At 55.2% G+C, this 15,581-nt stretch overlaps 1 protein-coding gene across 12 annotated transcripts in view; it reads left to right on the forward strand.

Moving 5' to 3' along the window:
- The window catches only part of ARHGEF10L (Rho guanine nucleotide exchange factor 10 like), a 166,690-nt gene that overhangs the window by 111,292 nt on the left and 39,817 nt on the right, over positions 1-15,581 (forward strand). For all 12 annotated transcript variants that reach the window (XM_047792095.1, XM_047792101.1, XM_047792103.1 and 9 more), the window contains 2 exons: positions 7,483-7,604; positions 14,299-14,385. In XM_047792095.1, the coding sequence (XP_047648051.1) occupies positions 7,483-7,604; positions 14,299-14,385 (209 nt within the window). The remainder of the gene's footprint in view (positions 1-7,482; positions 7,605-14,298; positions 14,386-15,581) is intronic.

Raw genomic sequence — 15,581 nt, forward strand, 5'->3', positions numbered from 1 at the left:
GGGAGGGGGGACAGGGAGGCTTCTGAGGGGCGGAGTCGTGCGGAAGAGAAACAGCTGGGGCTTAGTGACCTTGGACACATCACTTCCCCTCTCTGAACCTCAGTTTCCCCATCTGTAAAATGGTGGGAGTGGAGAGAGTGTTAATTGGTGGTTGCTGGGGGCCTGGGGGGAGAGGGGAAAGGAGAGCGACCACTAAAGGTTTTTTCCCTGTTTGGTTTTTGGTGGGAGTGATGACCGTTTTCTCAAATTAAATAGTTCTCAAATTAGCTGTAAGCCAGTGAGATGTATTCTTTAACGGGGTGGGTTTTGTGGTACCTGAATTCTATCTCAATAAAACTGTAGACAAAAAATGATGCTGGTTAGATGAAACTGATTCTCAACCAAAGACCTCTTTATAATTTTTTCCCTCATGTTCCCCTAATAATAATACAGAGAGATAATGGACATTTGTATTTATAGAATGCTTCCTGAGTGGCAGGCATTTTTCGAAGCATTTTATGGATCTCTCATTTCACATTCACAGTAACTCTAAGAGATAAGTCTCTTGTGAATGTCTCCATACAGTTGAGAATTCTGAGGCCCAGGGAGATGCAGTGACTTGTCTGAGCTCACGCAACAGGAAGGGGCTCAGAACCAGGTTCAGAACCCCCAGAGCCCACGCTTGGTCCCTGTCCATTCTGCTTCCTCCAGTTGGTGAACTTCTGTCCATCAAACAACATTCATTAAGTTATAATTACTTGTGGGAGTTCCCATTGTGGCTCAGTGGGTTAAGAATCTGACTAGTATCCATGAGGATGCAGGTTCGATCCCTGGCATCACTTAGTGGGTTAAAGGATCTGGCATTGCCATGAGCTGTGGTGTAGGTCGCAGATGTGGCTCAGATCTGGAGTTGCTGTGGCTGTGGCGTAGGCTGGCGGCTGTAGCCTTGATTTGACCCCTAGCCTGGGAGTTTCCATATGCCGCAGGTGTGTCCCTAAAAAAAAGAGCAAAAAAAGTTATAATTACATGTGCCTGTTTTGATTGATTAAAGGCCTAGTTTCTTGCTGCTCAGAGCCATTGCTTGTTGGGACATACTAGAATTCCCACTTGCTGATTCCAGTCAATAGCAGTGATTTTTGGAGGTTTTGTTCTTTTTTTTTTTTTCTTCCTGGCGTGATCTTTTCATTGATGAGTATATATTTCCAATAGATTTAAAAACATTTCTGGAAAGGAGTCAGGATCTTCGTCAATGGCTTTCATCAATTAAAAAAGTATTTATTGAGTCTTGACAGTAATTTTAGGCATGGGCAAAATAACAGTGACAAAAGCAGAAAGGTCAAGGATCTTATGGTTTTGGGGAGCAGGCAGAGATTACACCAGGAGCAGAGCCACAGGGAGGGGGGAGTCCCGTGAAGGGGACTGAGCTGATCTCTGACAGGCTCCAGGCTAGGGCTTTCAGGGAGGGCCTCTAGGAAGGTGATGTCTGAAGCTTGCAGAGGTTTGAGTAAAATGATCCCCGAATTGGAACAGCAAGTGCAAAGGTCCTGAGGTGGCCAGAGCTGGTAAATGCAGGGGAGAGTTAACACATGGATGCAGGGAGCAGGTTTTCCAGAAAGCCAGGGGGTGAGGTGTACAGAACTCCTTCTGGATGTGTTTGGGGGGCTATTTGCTGTAACTCTGAGACCAGAAAACCTGATTTCTGTTTAAGTGGGTCATTCTGGCGGCTGCGAGGAGGGGGGTGCATGGAGTTTGGGGAAGGGACGGAGAGGAGACTGTGGCTTTGGAGGAGCCAGGATCAGAGCCTTCTGCTCAGCCAGCCCCTTCTTGGATCCGGTGCTGACACTGCACAGGCTTCTGCTAGATGTTTCTGGGTGACCAGGAGGGTGGAGGGTGGAGGAAGGGTTTTAAGCAGAGGTTGCCCTGGCCCTGCCTGTGGACTGTGGGGATCCTGACTGAGGAAGGGCTAAGGAGGCCTGGCTGCTGGGCCTTGGGCCACACACTTCCCTTCATCCTGTGGAGCTGAGCGTCTTGGCCAAGTGTCAGAGCCCTGTTTGTACACCTGCTCCAAAGGCAGGTACACCTGAACCCCAGATGCTTTGCTGAGTGGGCCTTGGCGTTGGTAGGAGAGTAGCTGACTGATGTGAGCGTCTTCATTCTCAGCGGCCTTATCTCCACATGGTTTCACTGCAGCAAAACTTTTAATGGAAGGAGAGTCATTTGAAATCTTATTTGAATGCCCGGGTTCCCCTGGGGCTTGAATAATTTGTTTCTTTTATTTTGCCAGTTTTTTTTTATTTTTTATTTTAATCTGCAGTGCCTGGCGCAGGGGAAAATCATATGAGCCCGGTAGAAATAGAATATGTTAAAAACATTTATTCACAAAGGATGTTATTCCTTTAATTTTTTTTTTTCCTCTGTCTTTCTCTCTTCCTGACTGGAGTGTGCTGAGATCATAATCCACTGAAGATTGACAAGGGAGGGCTGGGCTGGGGGCGCCTGGGATCCAGGGTGGGGAGGGTCAGTTCTGCCCCTTGAAGCGGTGGGGGGGGAGTCTTGGGGGTCCTGGGGAAGCTGGGGACCCGGTTTACATCCCAGTGTGGCCGTGGCCATGCGGTGTGGCCTGAGAATGTCAGGCTCCTTCCTGTAACTGGGCCCAGAGTGCCGTTTGCGTTTTTCCTGTTGGCTTTCAGGATCTTAGCACCGTGGGAAATGGAGCTGGGTGTTGAGGGTTCAGTTCCCAGCTCTGCTGCTCGCCAGTTATGTGATCTTGGGCAAACAGTTGAACCTGTAGATGCCTTGGATTCTTCATCAGAAAATGGGGATAATGCCAGTGCCCCCCACAGGGCTCACGTGAGCTTGCGGGGAGCTGGTGCCTGGCAGGTGCCTGGCACGTGCCTGGCATGCAGGAGACACTTCTAGGAGGGGGGAGTGTCTGCATCTTGAAGTGCGGAGGTGACCCGCCTGGGGTCACACTCGATTTAGTGCAGAGCAGAGCCTGGATGCCCTGTACCCCTCTCTGCCAATTAGCCTCCCGCTGGTAGAGGCTCTGGTAGCAGGTCGCAGCTAGGAGGCCCAGAGGGGGAGAGGGAAAGCCAGGGGCTTCTGGCTCTCCTTCCTGAGTCTCCCTACGGCCCTCCAGCTCTAAGTGCTGCATACGGGGCCCAGGGACCCCTGGAGCCCCCCCGCACCGTGGCCCTCCTTGTTCCCATCCCCGGAGGACCTGGTATACATTTGCAGGCCCCAGGTGAATCCCACACTCGAGGGACAGGTCCTCGCTGGGCGGCATGGTGGGCCGTCCCCCGCTGCCTCTGACTTGGTTAGTTGTCCAGCCCTCTGTCCTCACAGTTAACACCAGTGTTCTGTCTCCCGATGGATCTGGTTTCAGAGTCCTGAGCGTGGCCCAGGCCACAAGCGGATTGTGCGCTAGCTCTCCTGTCTCATCTCCATCAACCCTCAACCATCCCAGAGGTCGGCGCCAGGACCTGCCCAAGGCTGCTTGGGTGGAAGCAGCGGGTCTGCCTTCCAGGAGAGGGTTGGAGGGCACTGGTCCTGGAGCCTGGCTCCGGTTTTACCCCAGCTGGGTGACCACAGCCGCTGCCTGGCCTTCCTGGACCGCAGCATCTCTCTGCAGGGGCGAGGCGTCTGGCTCAGACAAGTGCTGTGATGACTGTGGCTGTGACCAGCAGCATCTCCAAGGTGCTGGGAGGTGTGAAGGTGCCTTGGATTTAGGAAGCTAGAGCAAAGGCAGTCTGGGCTGTCTGCTGGACTGAGTGTTGGAACTGAGCACAGGAGGAGTTGGGGAGGCAGGTGGAGCTGGAGAAGCAGAGCAGGGCCAACGAGGGGTGGTGGGCTCCCCTGACGGCGGTGGGTGATCCATGGGCAGCCCCCTCCAGCATAGTAATGGGCATCCTTTTAGCCATGAAGACAGTGACCCTGACCACAGTGGGTACTATTTCTGAGTGCTGGGTATACACTAGGTAACATATATAGTCTTTCCAGTGCTCACGACAACTGGAGATAGTTGGAATTATTTCCCCCATTTTCCAGATTCAGCCAGAGGCTCAGAGAGGTTAAGCGTCCAGCTCTGTGCCACACAGCTCCCTTCTGGCAGAGTCAGCCGACAGGTTGTCGAAGGGCTTGGGGGCGGCGGGAGCGGGCGGGTGCATGGGCCCCACCCCTAGAGCGGCTCCCACTGCCCCCTGGGGTGCTCCTGAGTTCGGTGGGTGCTGGCAAACAGTTCTGGGTGCTAAATAAGCCCCCACTTAATGTCAGTTGGAAATCGCGGCTTTGCTGTCGGTGCCAGTTCTTAATGTCACTTATCCCAAGCGGGCTTTCAATTTTCAGTGGCAACAGTCTTCTAATTTGGTCTCAGCCGCTCTGGTTTTGTGCTGGGAACAATGGCAGTGGCAGATGGGGAACAACAACTCCATTTTCTTTTAACGTTCCCCATCGCAGGCAGGGAAGGCACCATCTGGAAAGAGAAGGTCAGATCATTAAAGAAATTTACAGTAATAAATTGCCAGGACCTGATGGGCTGTGGGTGCGTGGGGGGAGGAGGGGGGCGAGCTTGGGGTGATGGGGCGAGGCAGGGGGTTATTCTCCCCCTGAGCTCCAGGCCAGGAAGTGGGCTTGGACCCCTCTCTTGGGCTCCTGTCCAGTGGAGGCCAGGGTCTGCGTGAGTGTAAGCTCCTTGTGAGCGGGGAGTAAGAGCCAGAAATTGCGGGAAGGGCTGTTACCCCAACAGGGGCCGAGACAGAAAGTGATGGAGGTGGGGGTGGGGCGTGCGGGGTGATGGGCCCTTCTGAGAAGGTGGAGGCTTAACCTCAGCCTCAGAGAGGAGCGGAGCCAGCCCTGGAAGCACTAGGGACAGCGTTCCAGGCAGAGGGAGATTCCTGGGCTGATCTATTGAAGCTGCTGAGGAAAGCCGAGCACAGTGGAGCCTGTGACCGAGGGTGGAGCCTGAGACGGAAGGAAGGTCCTTGCAGCTCTTTTGGAAAAGTTTTTTTTTTTTTTTTTTTTGTCCTTTTAGGGCTGCACCTGTGGCATATGGAGGTTCCCAGGCTGGGGGGCAAATTGGAGCTGCAGCTGCTGGCTTATACCACAGCCACAGCAACACAGGATCCAAACCATGTCTGCGACCTACGCTGAAGCTCACGGCAATGCCAGATCCTTAACCCACTGAGTGAGGCCAGGGATAGAACCTGAGTCCTCATGGATACTAGTCAGGTTCATTACTGCTGAGCCACAGCAGGAACTCCGAGTTGGGTTTTATTCCAAGTGGCCGGGGCCTGATTGACGTTCCTAAGCAGGGGATGGCGAAGTCTCCGGGAAGATGGCTTTGGCTGCTCTGCGGAGCAGCGACTGTAGGGGGCAGAGGGTACCACGGGAGACGGGTCAGGAGGTCTCACGTGGCTGCCGGGCACTCTTGGACTGAGCTGACCTTCCTCCTTGTCACTGAGTAGGCGTGTGTGGGGGAGTGCTGTCAGAGCCTCTGGTTGATGACCTCTCTTCCTATCGCGAAAGCTCCAGGCACCCCTCATCTTGATGTCATTGTGTTAAGTGGCCCCTCTCACCTGTTCGGTGCCTCTGACTCTCCCCGGCCGAGCTGTCTCCTTGTTGTTCAACGTCGCCATGTCCCGGATCAGTCATGCCCAGGGACATCAGTGGAGGTGTGCTTGCTGGGAGATGGTCTGGTTTTGTACAAAGAACCAGGCCTTTGAGTCAGACAGACCTGGGTCCCTCAGTGGACTCAGCTGCCTAGCCGTGCACGTGACCCTGTTGCCTTGCTTAATCCCTAATTGTCAGTCTCATTATCCATAAGCGGAAAATGATTATTCGGACTCTACTTGGTTATTGTGATAATGAAGCCAGGGAGCATGTCTAGAGCACTCGGTGTGTGCCTGACACACAGTAAGTGTTGTCTGAGCCCCTGGGGGGCAGTCATCACATGGAGTAGAAAGAAGGTGGGCTCCTTAAGCAGGAAGACTTCTTTGGGAGAGATGGCGGTTTACTCATTTGCTCATTCACTCCTTTCATTCATTCTTACAACTTTTTTTTTTTTTTTTCTGTGCTGGGTGCCGGGGATTCAGTGGTGAATAAGACCGCCCCGATCCCTGCTGCTTTGAACTTACATCCTAGAGACAGACCACAAACAAGGAAACAGAAAACCTGATTCTTGATTGTGAGGGCTCTGCGGGAAATAAGACAGGGTCTTTAGTGTGGTTCTTGAGAGAAGGGGGCCATTGTAGCCAGGGTGGCCCTGGAGGACTTCTTGGAGGTGGTGGCACGTGAAGGAGACCAGACCCGTGTGAAGGAGACGCCACGGATGGTGGTTTAGCAGGTGCTCTTGAGCACAGCAGTCTCCAGACGAGAGTCCTGAGTCCGAGCTTGGGCCTGGGCATCTGACCTTGTAACAGGTCCCTGGGGGCTTTGATGCCAGCTGGACTGGAGGACCTGGAAGCAGGCGACCTCCTGGGTTTCAGGGTAGGTCTCGAAGGAAGCAAGAGAGTCTTCCTCTGACCATCATCATCAAAGTCAGATATAAAAGCAGCATGGCTGCCTTGTCTCGGTCTAGAAACATCTTGTCTGCCAGCTTGTTTTCGGCCCCCTTCCACCTCTAGAAGGTAAGGTCAAGGCAGCAGAGGCCTAAACTCTGCTCAGCGTCTTGATGTTTTTTAATTGGCTGTACCTGTGGCACATGGACGTTCCCGGGCCAGGGATTGAACCTGAGTCACAACTTGACCTACGCTGCTGCTGAAACGATGCTGGATCCGTAACCCACTGTGTTGGGCCGGGGATTGCTGCCACGGTGACCTGAGCTGCTGCAATCAGATTCTTAACCCCCTGCGCCACAGCGGGACCTCCTCTTCATGCTTTTGGAAACCCCCTCCCCTGTGTTATTTCACTGGGTCCTCGAAGCAACAGCAGACAAAGGCATTTTCATTGTCCCTGTTTCATAGGTGAAGAACTTGAGGCTCAGGAGTTCCCACTGTGGCTCAGTGGGTTAAGAAGCCGACATAGTGTCTGTGAGGTGGCGGGCTCCATCCCTGGCCTTGCTCAGTGGGTTAAGGAGCTGGTGTTGCCCTGGGCTTTGGTGTAGGTCACAGATGTGGCTTGGATCTGCTGTGGCTGTGGCTGTGGTGAAGGCTGGCAGCTGCAGCTCCAATTCGACCTTTAGCCTGGGAACCTCCATATGTCGCAGGTGTGACCCTAAAAAGAAAAGGCAATTGAGTCTCAGAGAGTTGGGGGATTTGTACAGGGTTGCTCAGGAGAAGGTGGATAAGCCGGGACTCAAACCTGGGATCCACGGCCGTGACCATGGAGTGAGGCCGGGTTTCATCCCAGTGGTCAGGCGTGAGGCTGGGCGGCAGCTGGTTGGGTCAGCCGGGCCTGCGGGCCAGGCCTCTGGGGCTTGCAGTGGCTCCCTGAGCTTGCAGGCTCCTCATGGCCCGCTTGGTCCCCGGACCCTGACCGGCTCCCCCCACCTCCTTCCTCTCGCCACAGGAGAGGAGAACCAGCCAGGCTGGCTGTGTCCCGATGAGGACAAGAAGAGCAAAGCCCCGTTCTGGTGCCCGATCCTGGCCTGCTGCATCCCTGCCTTCTCCTCCCGGGGCCTCAGCCTGCAGGTGAGTGGAGCGCGTCTTCCTGAGCCCACCACAGAGGTGGCTCCTGGGACAAGCAGTTCCAGTTCCAGCTTCCAGACCTCTTGTTGACAGAGTTGGCCGAGCCTTTTTGTTGCTCTTGGAGTCAGCTTTCCTACTGAAAAGAGGGGTAGATGCCCTCTGTGGGTCGAGGGAATGGAAAATTCCATCATTTTGAGCTAACAAATAGCAATGATCTCATCAGTTGGTGGCATGGCTCCAGCTCAGAAGATAGACTGTAATATACCCAACTGGCTGTGCCAGACTTTGTGGGTTGGACCCTTTATGATGCTGCTGGGGGCAGCTGGCTTTGGCTCCACAGCCATCGTGTTTCTCAGTGCTTTGCCATCGCTCTCTTGTTTGAATATTTATGAGAACCCCACGAATAGATGTTTCTAGGTCTATTTTGTAGGTAAGGAAGCCAAGGCTCCGACAGGTGACATGATTTTCTAAAAAATGACACAGCAGGTCGGGATGAGTGCAGAAACTGGAAACTGGTTCGGTCTGATCCCAGCTCCCCTGGTCGTAACCACAAGGATGCTCAGCTCCCGTGTCCGCTGTCCCTGATGTCCTGGCTGAGCTCACCCCTCTGTCTGGAGTAGTTACTGCCTGTCTTCCTCCCAAGGAGATGAGGTCATCTGAGCTCTGGGGAGGGGAGAGCAAGCTTGGGACCCAAGCCCGGATTAATCCCCAAGGGACAGACTGGGCTGTGGATTGGGGCTCTGCTAAACAGCTCCTCTAAGCTGAAGGAGCATATCCTTGAGACTCCAGTCATTCATTCATTTATTCATTCATCCCTTCTGCATGTAAATGCTGAGGACCTACTGTGTGAGGGCCCGGGGGAGAATTTTCCAATTAGACAAGCCAACACAGAATCCCCTGATAGGAGCAGTCAGGGCAGCTGGGTGGGTGAGCTGGGCCACGCCGTCTTGGGCTTGGATTTCATTCTCAGGGCAACAAAAAACCAAGCATGGCTCCGAGCAGGGGCCAGTGTGGTTTACAATCGAATGATCCTTCTGGCTCTTGAGTGAGAGTGAACTGTGGACATGGAGGGAGCAGGGCTGGAGACCAAGAGACGTGCGCACAGCTTTGTGTGGGGCTCCTGCAGGTGGAGGCCAGGGCAGAGGCCAAGGTGGAGACTGGGGGCAGTTTAGGGTGAGGCAAGCGAGGCCCTCACCTCGGGCGCCGACCATCTCAATCATCAAGATAGGTGATATTTTAACACAACACTGCAGAAAAAAATCAGTCGGGCAAATGGTGGCCTTGGCTTGCCTGCTTTTTTTTTTTTTTTTTTTTTAGTGTTTTTTTACTTTTTTCATTATAGCTGGTTTACAGTGTTCTGTCAATTTTCTACTGTCCAGCAAGGTGACCCAGTCATACATATATGTATACATTCTTTTTCTCACATTATCATGTTCCATCATAAGTGACTAGATAAGAGTTCCCACTGCCAAACAGCAGGATCTCATTGCTTATCCATTCCAAAGGCAGTAGTTTGCATCTGTTAACCCCAAATTCCCAGTCTATCCCACTCCCTCCCCCTTCCCCTTGGCAACCACAAGTCTGTTGCTTTTTTCGATAAATAAGGGCTGGGGTTCGGGTGAGGCAGGGTCAGGGCCTGTTGTTACTTAGGCTCTTAGCGATTGTTGACCCTGGATTCTTTTTGCATTAACTTTTATTGTAAAAACTTGCATTAAAGTATTTTCTTAATGTCTGAGCGTTTGGTGCCCTAAAGATGCGCCCCCAGGGTGAGCGGCCCACGCTCTTGGCCCCGGCCCTGGTCATGGCCCTGGTGGAGGCAGTGGGTGGGGGACATGGGGACATGTTTAGGGGGAGGACTGGCTGGCGAGAGATTAGGTGGGGGTGGGGTGGGGTGGGGAGGGCTGAGGACGAGGGAGAGGGAGGCTGTGCTAGGTCTTCGGCTTGTGTCAGTGGGGTGGGGTGGTGTTCCCTGTGCCTCAGTCTGATTTAGGGATTCAGTGAGAGTCTGGGTTGGGTTCCCAGCACAGAGCCTGACGCCTGGCCTCTGCCCAGGACACAGTGGCCTTTGATAATAACAATAACAGCAATAACAACAGGGGTATCACTTAAAGGTCTTTAATTTTTTTTTTTCTTTTTCGGGCCACACTCATGGCATGTGGAGGTTCCCAGGCTAGGGGTCGAATCAGAGCTGCAGCTGCTGGCCTACGCCACAGCCACAGGAACATGGGATCTGAGCCACATCTGTGACCTACACCACAACTCATGGCCACGCCGGATTCTTAACCCACCGAGCAAGACCTGGGATCAAACCCCCGTCCTCATGGATACTAGTCGGCTTCCTTAACCTCTGAGCCACGACAGGAACTCCTAAAGATCTTTAATCTTGACAGTATGGCGGCAGAGCCCTCCGGAGGACTGCATTCTGGGCCTTTCCCAGCGATGAGCTTTCGAATCCCCCCAGCTGCCCTCAGAGGAGGGGCTGTGCATCCTTGAGGCTGAGCAAAGGGCTCAGGAGCAATCACTTGCCCACGGTCACTGGGGTGGAGCATTTTTGACCCCTGCCCGATGCTGCTCCCTCCAGCCTCTCCACATGGAGGCTTGGCTGGCATGTGCCCCGTGTGGTCCCCCTACCAAACATTTCTGGTCTTTGGAGGGCTTCCATCCTTATTTGTATATTTTGTTTTTTCATTTTAAAGGTTGTTTGGCCATGCCTGTGGCATGTGGAAGTTCCTGGGCCAGGGATCGAACTGGAGCCACAGCTGTAACCAGAGCCACAGCAGTGATGACGCGGAATGCTTAACCCACTGAGCCACCAGGGAACTCCCCTGCCCTTATTTCTTGATAATGGGAGGGCTGCTGAGTCCTTCAAGCTCCTGCCTCACATGGGGTCACCTGTGGGTCGTGGGGTGGGGACAGTTCTGGTCCGCCCCACCCGTGGCTCACCTGGCTCTGGTACATCTCTGGAGGCCTTCTGGGTTCGGGGGGTGGATAGTCCTGTCTCTCCCCAGGGCCCCGGGTCTCTGGGAGTCCAGGATGCAGGCCGTGCCCTGCGGGTCATGCCTGGGTTGTGGCGCCACCGACAGGCCACTGCTTCCAGGGCCTTCCTGTAAGAAACCCCCACCTGAGTGGGGAGCCTTTTGCCTCCTCTCACTGGGGAGACTCTGGGCGGAGAACCTCCTCCTCCTTCAGCTCTTGGGGTTGGGACACGCAGGCTGGGAGCAGGTGCCCTGCCCGCCTGCTCCTGAGGAGTAGCCCCTGCCGCGTGAGCCAAGGGAACTGTGAGTCTCCCTGGGTTTATGGGCCTGTGGCACTCCTGAGGGATGTGCCAGAGCCTGCAGCCCCCATTCGCTGGGCCCCCAGATACCATTCCAGCTCTGCCTGTGCCTGCCTCCCACCCTGGGCCAGACGGATGTGCCCTGTCAGCTCCATGCTGGCAGCAGATGAACTGGGGCCTTGGTGGCCAGGGCCTGGTCTCATTCCAGATGTGTGTCCCCAGCCCCAGCCCCAGGGGCCCAGGCTCTGCGGCTGGCCGAGTGGGGGCTGCAACTGCCTCTGTTCTACCGGAAAGGCTTGATGCCCCAAGCTCCTCTCCCAGTGTAGACGAGGTCAGCGCTCTTGTACTGCCAGCTGCCTGGGGTGTGTGTTGGGGTCGTTCCCTCACGGGGACAGGGATGGTGGGGCTGTGGGAAGGAGCACCCTCAGTGCTGAGGGTGGCCGGTGCCCAGGCTGGGCAGCCCCATGGCCTCCGACACAAGGGAACTGTTTGGGGGAGGGAAGAGCGCCCACAGGAGCCATCCTGCCCTGGCTTTGAATCCTGGCTCTGCACGTCCCAGCTGTGTGACCTCAGGAATGCTGCTTCAGCTCTTGACGTCACAGCTGTGTCTTCAGGGCATAAGTAGGGTGCCACGGTGCCTCCCTGGCTGGGTAGTCGTGAGGGTTTAAAGAATCTGATTCTTTTTTTTTTTTTTTTTGTCTTTTTGCCATTTCTTGGGCTGCTCCTGCGGCATATGGAGGTTCCCAGGCTAGGGGTTGAATTGGAGCTGTAGCCACCGGCCTACACCAGAGCCACAGCAACGTGGGATCCGAGCCACATCTGCAACCTACACCACAGCTCATGGTAACTCCGGATCCTCAACCCACTGAGTGAGGCCAGGGATCGAACCCGCAACTCATGGTTCCTAGTTGGATTCGTTAACCACTGCACCACAACGGGAACTCCAAGAATCCGATTCTTGTAAATGCTTATTAGTTTGCTGCATGGCCGGCCCTCAGAGTTCAAGAATTGGAAGCAAATGTCGGAGGATGTTTTGGTCCCCAGGAAGGAGAAGTCGCTGGGTTCTGTTCTGGGGGATTGATGGCGGCCTGACTCCTGAGGTGATGGGAGGTTCTTCTTGGACCTCCGGCTCCATCCAAGCTGGAGGCCTGTCCCTGGAGGGGGTGGGGAGGCGGGGAGGGCCGAGCTCAGCGCAAACCCATCCCCGCTTCGGCCGAGGTCCACTCAGAGGCCTGACTGGGGACAGGGACTTGGGAGGGGGTGGGGTACTGCCCTCTCTGGGGAGTGTTAACTGGCTCTGGGGAGTGTCTTTGGGGCCAGGGGCTGCTGCCCAGAGCGGCAGAGGGCCTCCTTGGCAGGGTGGCTTAGGCCTCAGTGTACTGGCCAAGTGACCTCCGTCCTGGCTGTCATCCTCCACCAGTGAGGTTTGCTATGCGTGCGTCCCTGTCCCCTAACTCCGTGCCACAGTTGCTCGTCTGGAACTGCCCGTCCCCTCACTGTGGTTCTGCTGATGGAGTTATTGAATGTCAAGAGCTAGCTCTTCCCATGGAAAGTCCTCCAGCAGCAGTGGCTGCCCCCGAGTGCCCAGCTCCCCGCTGAGTGCTTTATGTCCACCACCCCTAGTCCCGCAGCTGCCCTGATGAGATGTCAGTGTCCCCATGACTATGAGAAAGTGGTTTGTGGGGTCACCTAGCCAGTGGCAGCTGAGCTGGGACTGGAGCCCAGCTGGCGGCATCCGAAGCCCTGCCCCCCTTCGCCAGGCCGTGCCCTCCTCTGCTCTGCCCACGGCACTTTGATTTGGGGGAGTCGGCTTCCTGGCACAAAGAGGACCTCTGGGTCCAGCCCATCCAAGGAGCTCTTTGCGTTTTTGCCCTCGTCTTGGGACCCGGGCTCTGTTGACCTCCTGGCCCCTGGAGTTGCCATGGAAACGTCGGAGCTGCGGTCGCCCCCTCCCTGTGTGAGAGGAGAGGAGCAGCAGCCTAGCAAAAAGGGCTGGGCACCCAACTAGACGTGGCCATGCCAGGAAGCAAAGGGGTGGAGGGCAGGGCTCTGAGGGTGCCCCGGAGGCCGTGCATCTGGACCCGAGCTCCCAGCTGGGCAGAATCCTACTCCAGGGTGCCGAAGCCTCCAGCGTGGCGGCCTGGCCTCTAGGTAGGACTTAACTAGAAGGGGCACTGGGCTGGGATTCACAACGAAATTCCAGCCCTGACTCGGCCACTAACTTGCTGCAGGACCTTAAACCAGTCACATGTCCCCACCCACCAAACTTCAAGGTCGCTAACTCCTAAAGGAAGGGGCTGGGTGAGGTCACCTCACCTGTGGCCCTTAGAGACTTTATTGGAACATGCAGGGCTGGGCCTGGCCCGGCCTTCGGCACCAGCAGAGGGCAGCACCTGCCTGCCAAAGGGTCTGGTGGTGGCCTTACTCCTCCGGGCACTTTCCCTTTCCCCAGTCCGCCTCTTCCTGCTTCTGTCCGGCTGGAGTTTCCAGCAAGGCCCAAGAAAGGGCCAGCCATCTCCTCGCACTGCTGTTCTGGCCAGAGAGACAGATGGGTGTGTCTAGCTCAGGGCGTGTCTGGCCCCAGAGAGCCAGTTGGTGTGTTGCACAGGGAGCAAACAGCAAGTTATCAGTGACAGTCTGTTACAGATGGGCCCCCAGGCCACGGACCCCATCCTCTGGTCCTAGTGGGGTCATCTGCAGAGGGGCTCTGTTGACCCTGGGGTCCCCCCTCCGTTGTGTTTCTCTGGGGGAAATGCAGGAAGGCCAAGGCCCTGGCCCTCGCCATCCCCATGGCCAAGGGCAATTGCGTGTCTTCCGTGGATCTCGTTTTCCCCGTCTGTAAGATGTGGGGGTCGGGCTGAGTTGTTTTCAACAAACCTCATCTGGGAGTTGCCCTGTTCGAAAATCCCTCTGCTGGCCCAGAGTTTCTTTCAGGCCCCTTTTATTTTTTAAATTAAATTAAATAAAATTATTTATTCGTTTGTTTATTTATTTTAGGGCTGCAGGTGTGCCATATGGAGGTTCCCAGGCTCGGGTCCAATTGGAGCTATAGCTGCTGGCCTACACCGCAGCTCACAGCAACACCGGATCCTCAAGCCACTGAGCCAGGCCAGGGGTTGAACCTGCATCGTTATGGATACTAGTTGGGTTTGTTTCCACTGAGCCACCCTGGGGACGTCCCAGGCCCCTTTTAGCCAGAAGGTTCTAGGAGAGGGATGGACATATGTGAGCGCATAGGAACTGCCTAGTGAGGAGCTGGCCCCTTTCCAGCCCCTTTCTGGCCCCACCCTTGGGGGCCCCCTGCTCCCTCTGGCATGAAGGGGACCCAGGAATCTGCAGGGTTAACAGCCCTCCCCCCCAGTGGGTGTCAGGCATCTCAGGCACCTCAACATTTAACCCTGTGTGTGCTGTCTGTCTCCTCAGCTTGGGGCCCTGGTCCACAGTCCTGTCAGCTGTCCCCTGCTGGGCTTCTCGGCGGTCAGCACCTCCCTTCCACAGGGCTACCTCTGGGTGAGTAACCGCTGTGCCCAGCCTTGGGGCATGAGCCGGAAGGGGGTCTTCCTGGGACCTTCTGACCAGGCTCTGTGCTTGGAGTTGGCAGGTGCCCCCTCACCCCTCACCAGGGACAACAGAAAACCAGGGGACAAAGAAGTGAGCTTGACTCTTGGGAATGACCTTGGTGCCACAAGGGAAGTGAATGGGGAGCTGTGCGGAGTGTCTGGATGGCAGCGTCCTCCCCCTGGGGTCAGGGCGCAGGGCTGCCCATCTCGCTGCCCAGAGATCCCAGCCCACCTTTCTGCTCCCGGGGCTCCTGGCAGAGCCTCCCTAGAGTCAAATAGTGCCCCCCTCCTTGACCACTGTGCTCCTTGTGGTGCAGGTTGTGGCCTCCCATAGAGTCCCTGAGGTTGCAGCCTCACCACTGTTCTGGTCAGCCTTCAACTGCTCTTGCTTATTCCTGCCTCCATGTACTCAGACGGGAAAACTCTGGCTTCAGAGCCCAGGCCAAATGTCCCTTCGGAGGGTGATTTGTTCTTCACTGTTTCCTTGGTGTCATGCTAATGTGATGCATCCATCCGTTCCTCCCTCCATCTGTTATCCTTCCATCCATCCATCCCTCCATCCATCCATCCTTATACTCATCTGTCCCTCCCTCCCTCCATCCATTATCCATCCATTTACTCAGTCTTCTATCTCTTCCTTCCTTCCATCCATCCATCCATCCATCCATCCGTCTAGCAAGTGTATATTGAGCGCCTGCCATGTGCTAGACACAGAGGTAAAACAGTGAACAGGACAGGGAAGGACTTTTTTTTTTTTTCTTTTTATGGCCACATCCACAGCATGTGGAGTTCCCAGCTAGGGGTCTTATCAGAGCTACAGCTGCTGGCCTACACCACAGCTTGTGGCAACACTGGATCCTTAACCCACTGAGTGGAGCCAGGGATAGACCTGCATCCTCAGCTTCTTAACCTGGGAGCCACAATGGGAACTCTGGGAAGGACACTTGAAAGGGCAGTGTGTACTCATTTATGTTGATTGAAATTCACCCTAGAGATAAGGGAATAGAAGGCTGACTGGGGATCTAGTCCCCCTTCGGACTTAACCTGGTTTCCTTTGGACCCTGAATCTAACTTGTTGCCATGGCAGCTGGGAACAAGCGACCTTCAGTGACAGCAAGATCTGTGTGGGCGGGAGGGGGCTGTGCC

Source organism: Phacochoerus africanus, chromosome 8 (genome assembly GCF_016906955.1).
Source record: "Phacochoerus africanus isolate WHEZ1 chromosome 8, ROS_Pafr_v1, whole genome shotgun sequence".
Classification (NCBI taxonomy): domain Eukaryota; kingdom Metazoa; phylum Chordata; class Mammalia; order Artiodactyla; family Suidae; genus Phacochoerus; species Phacochoerus africanus.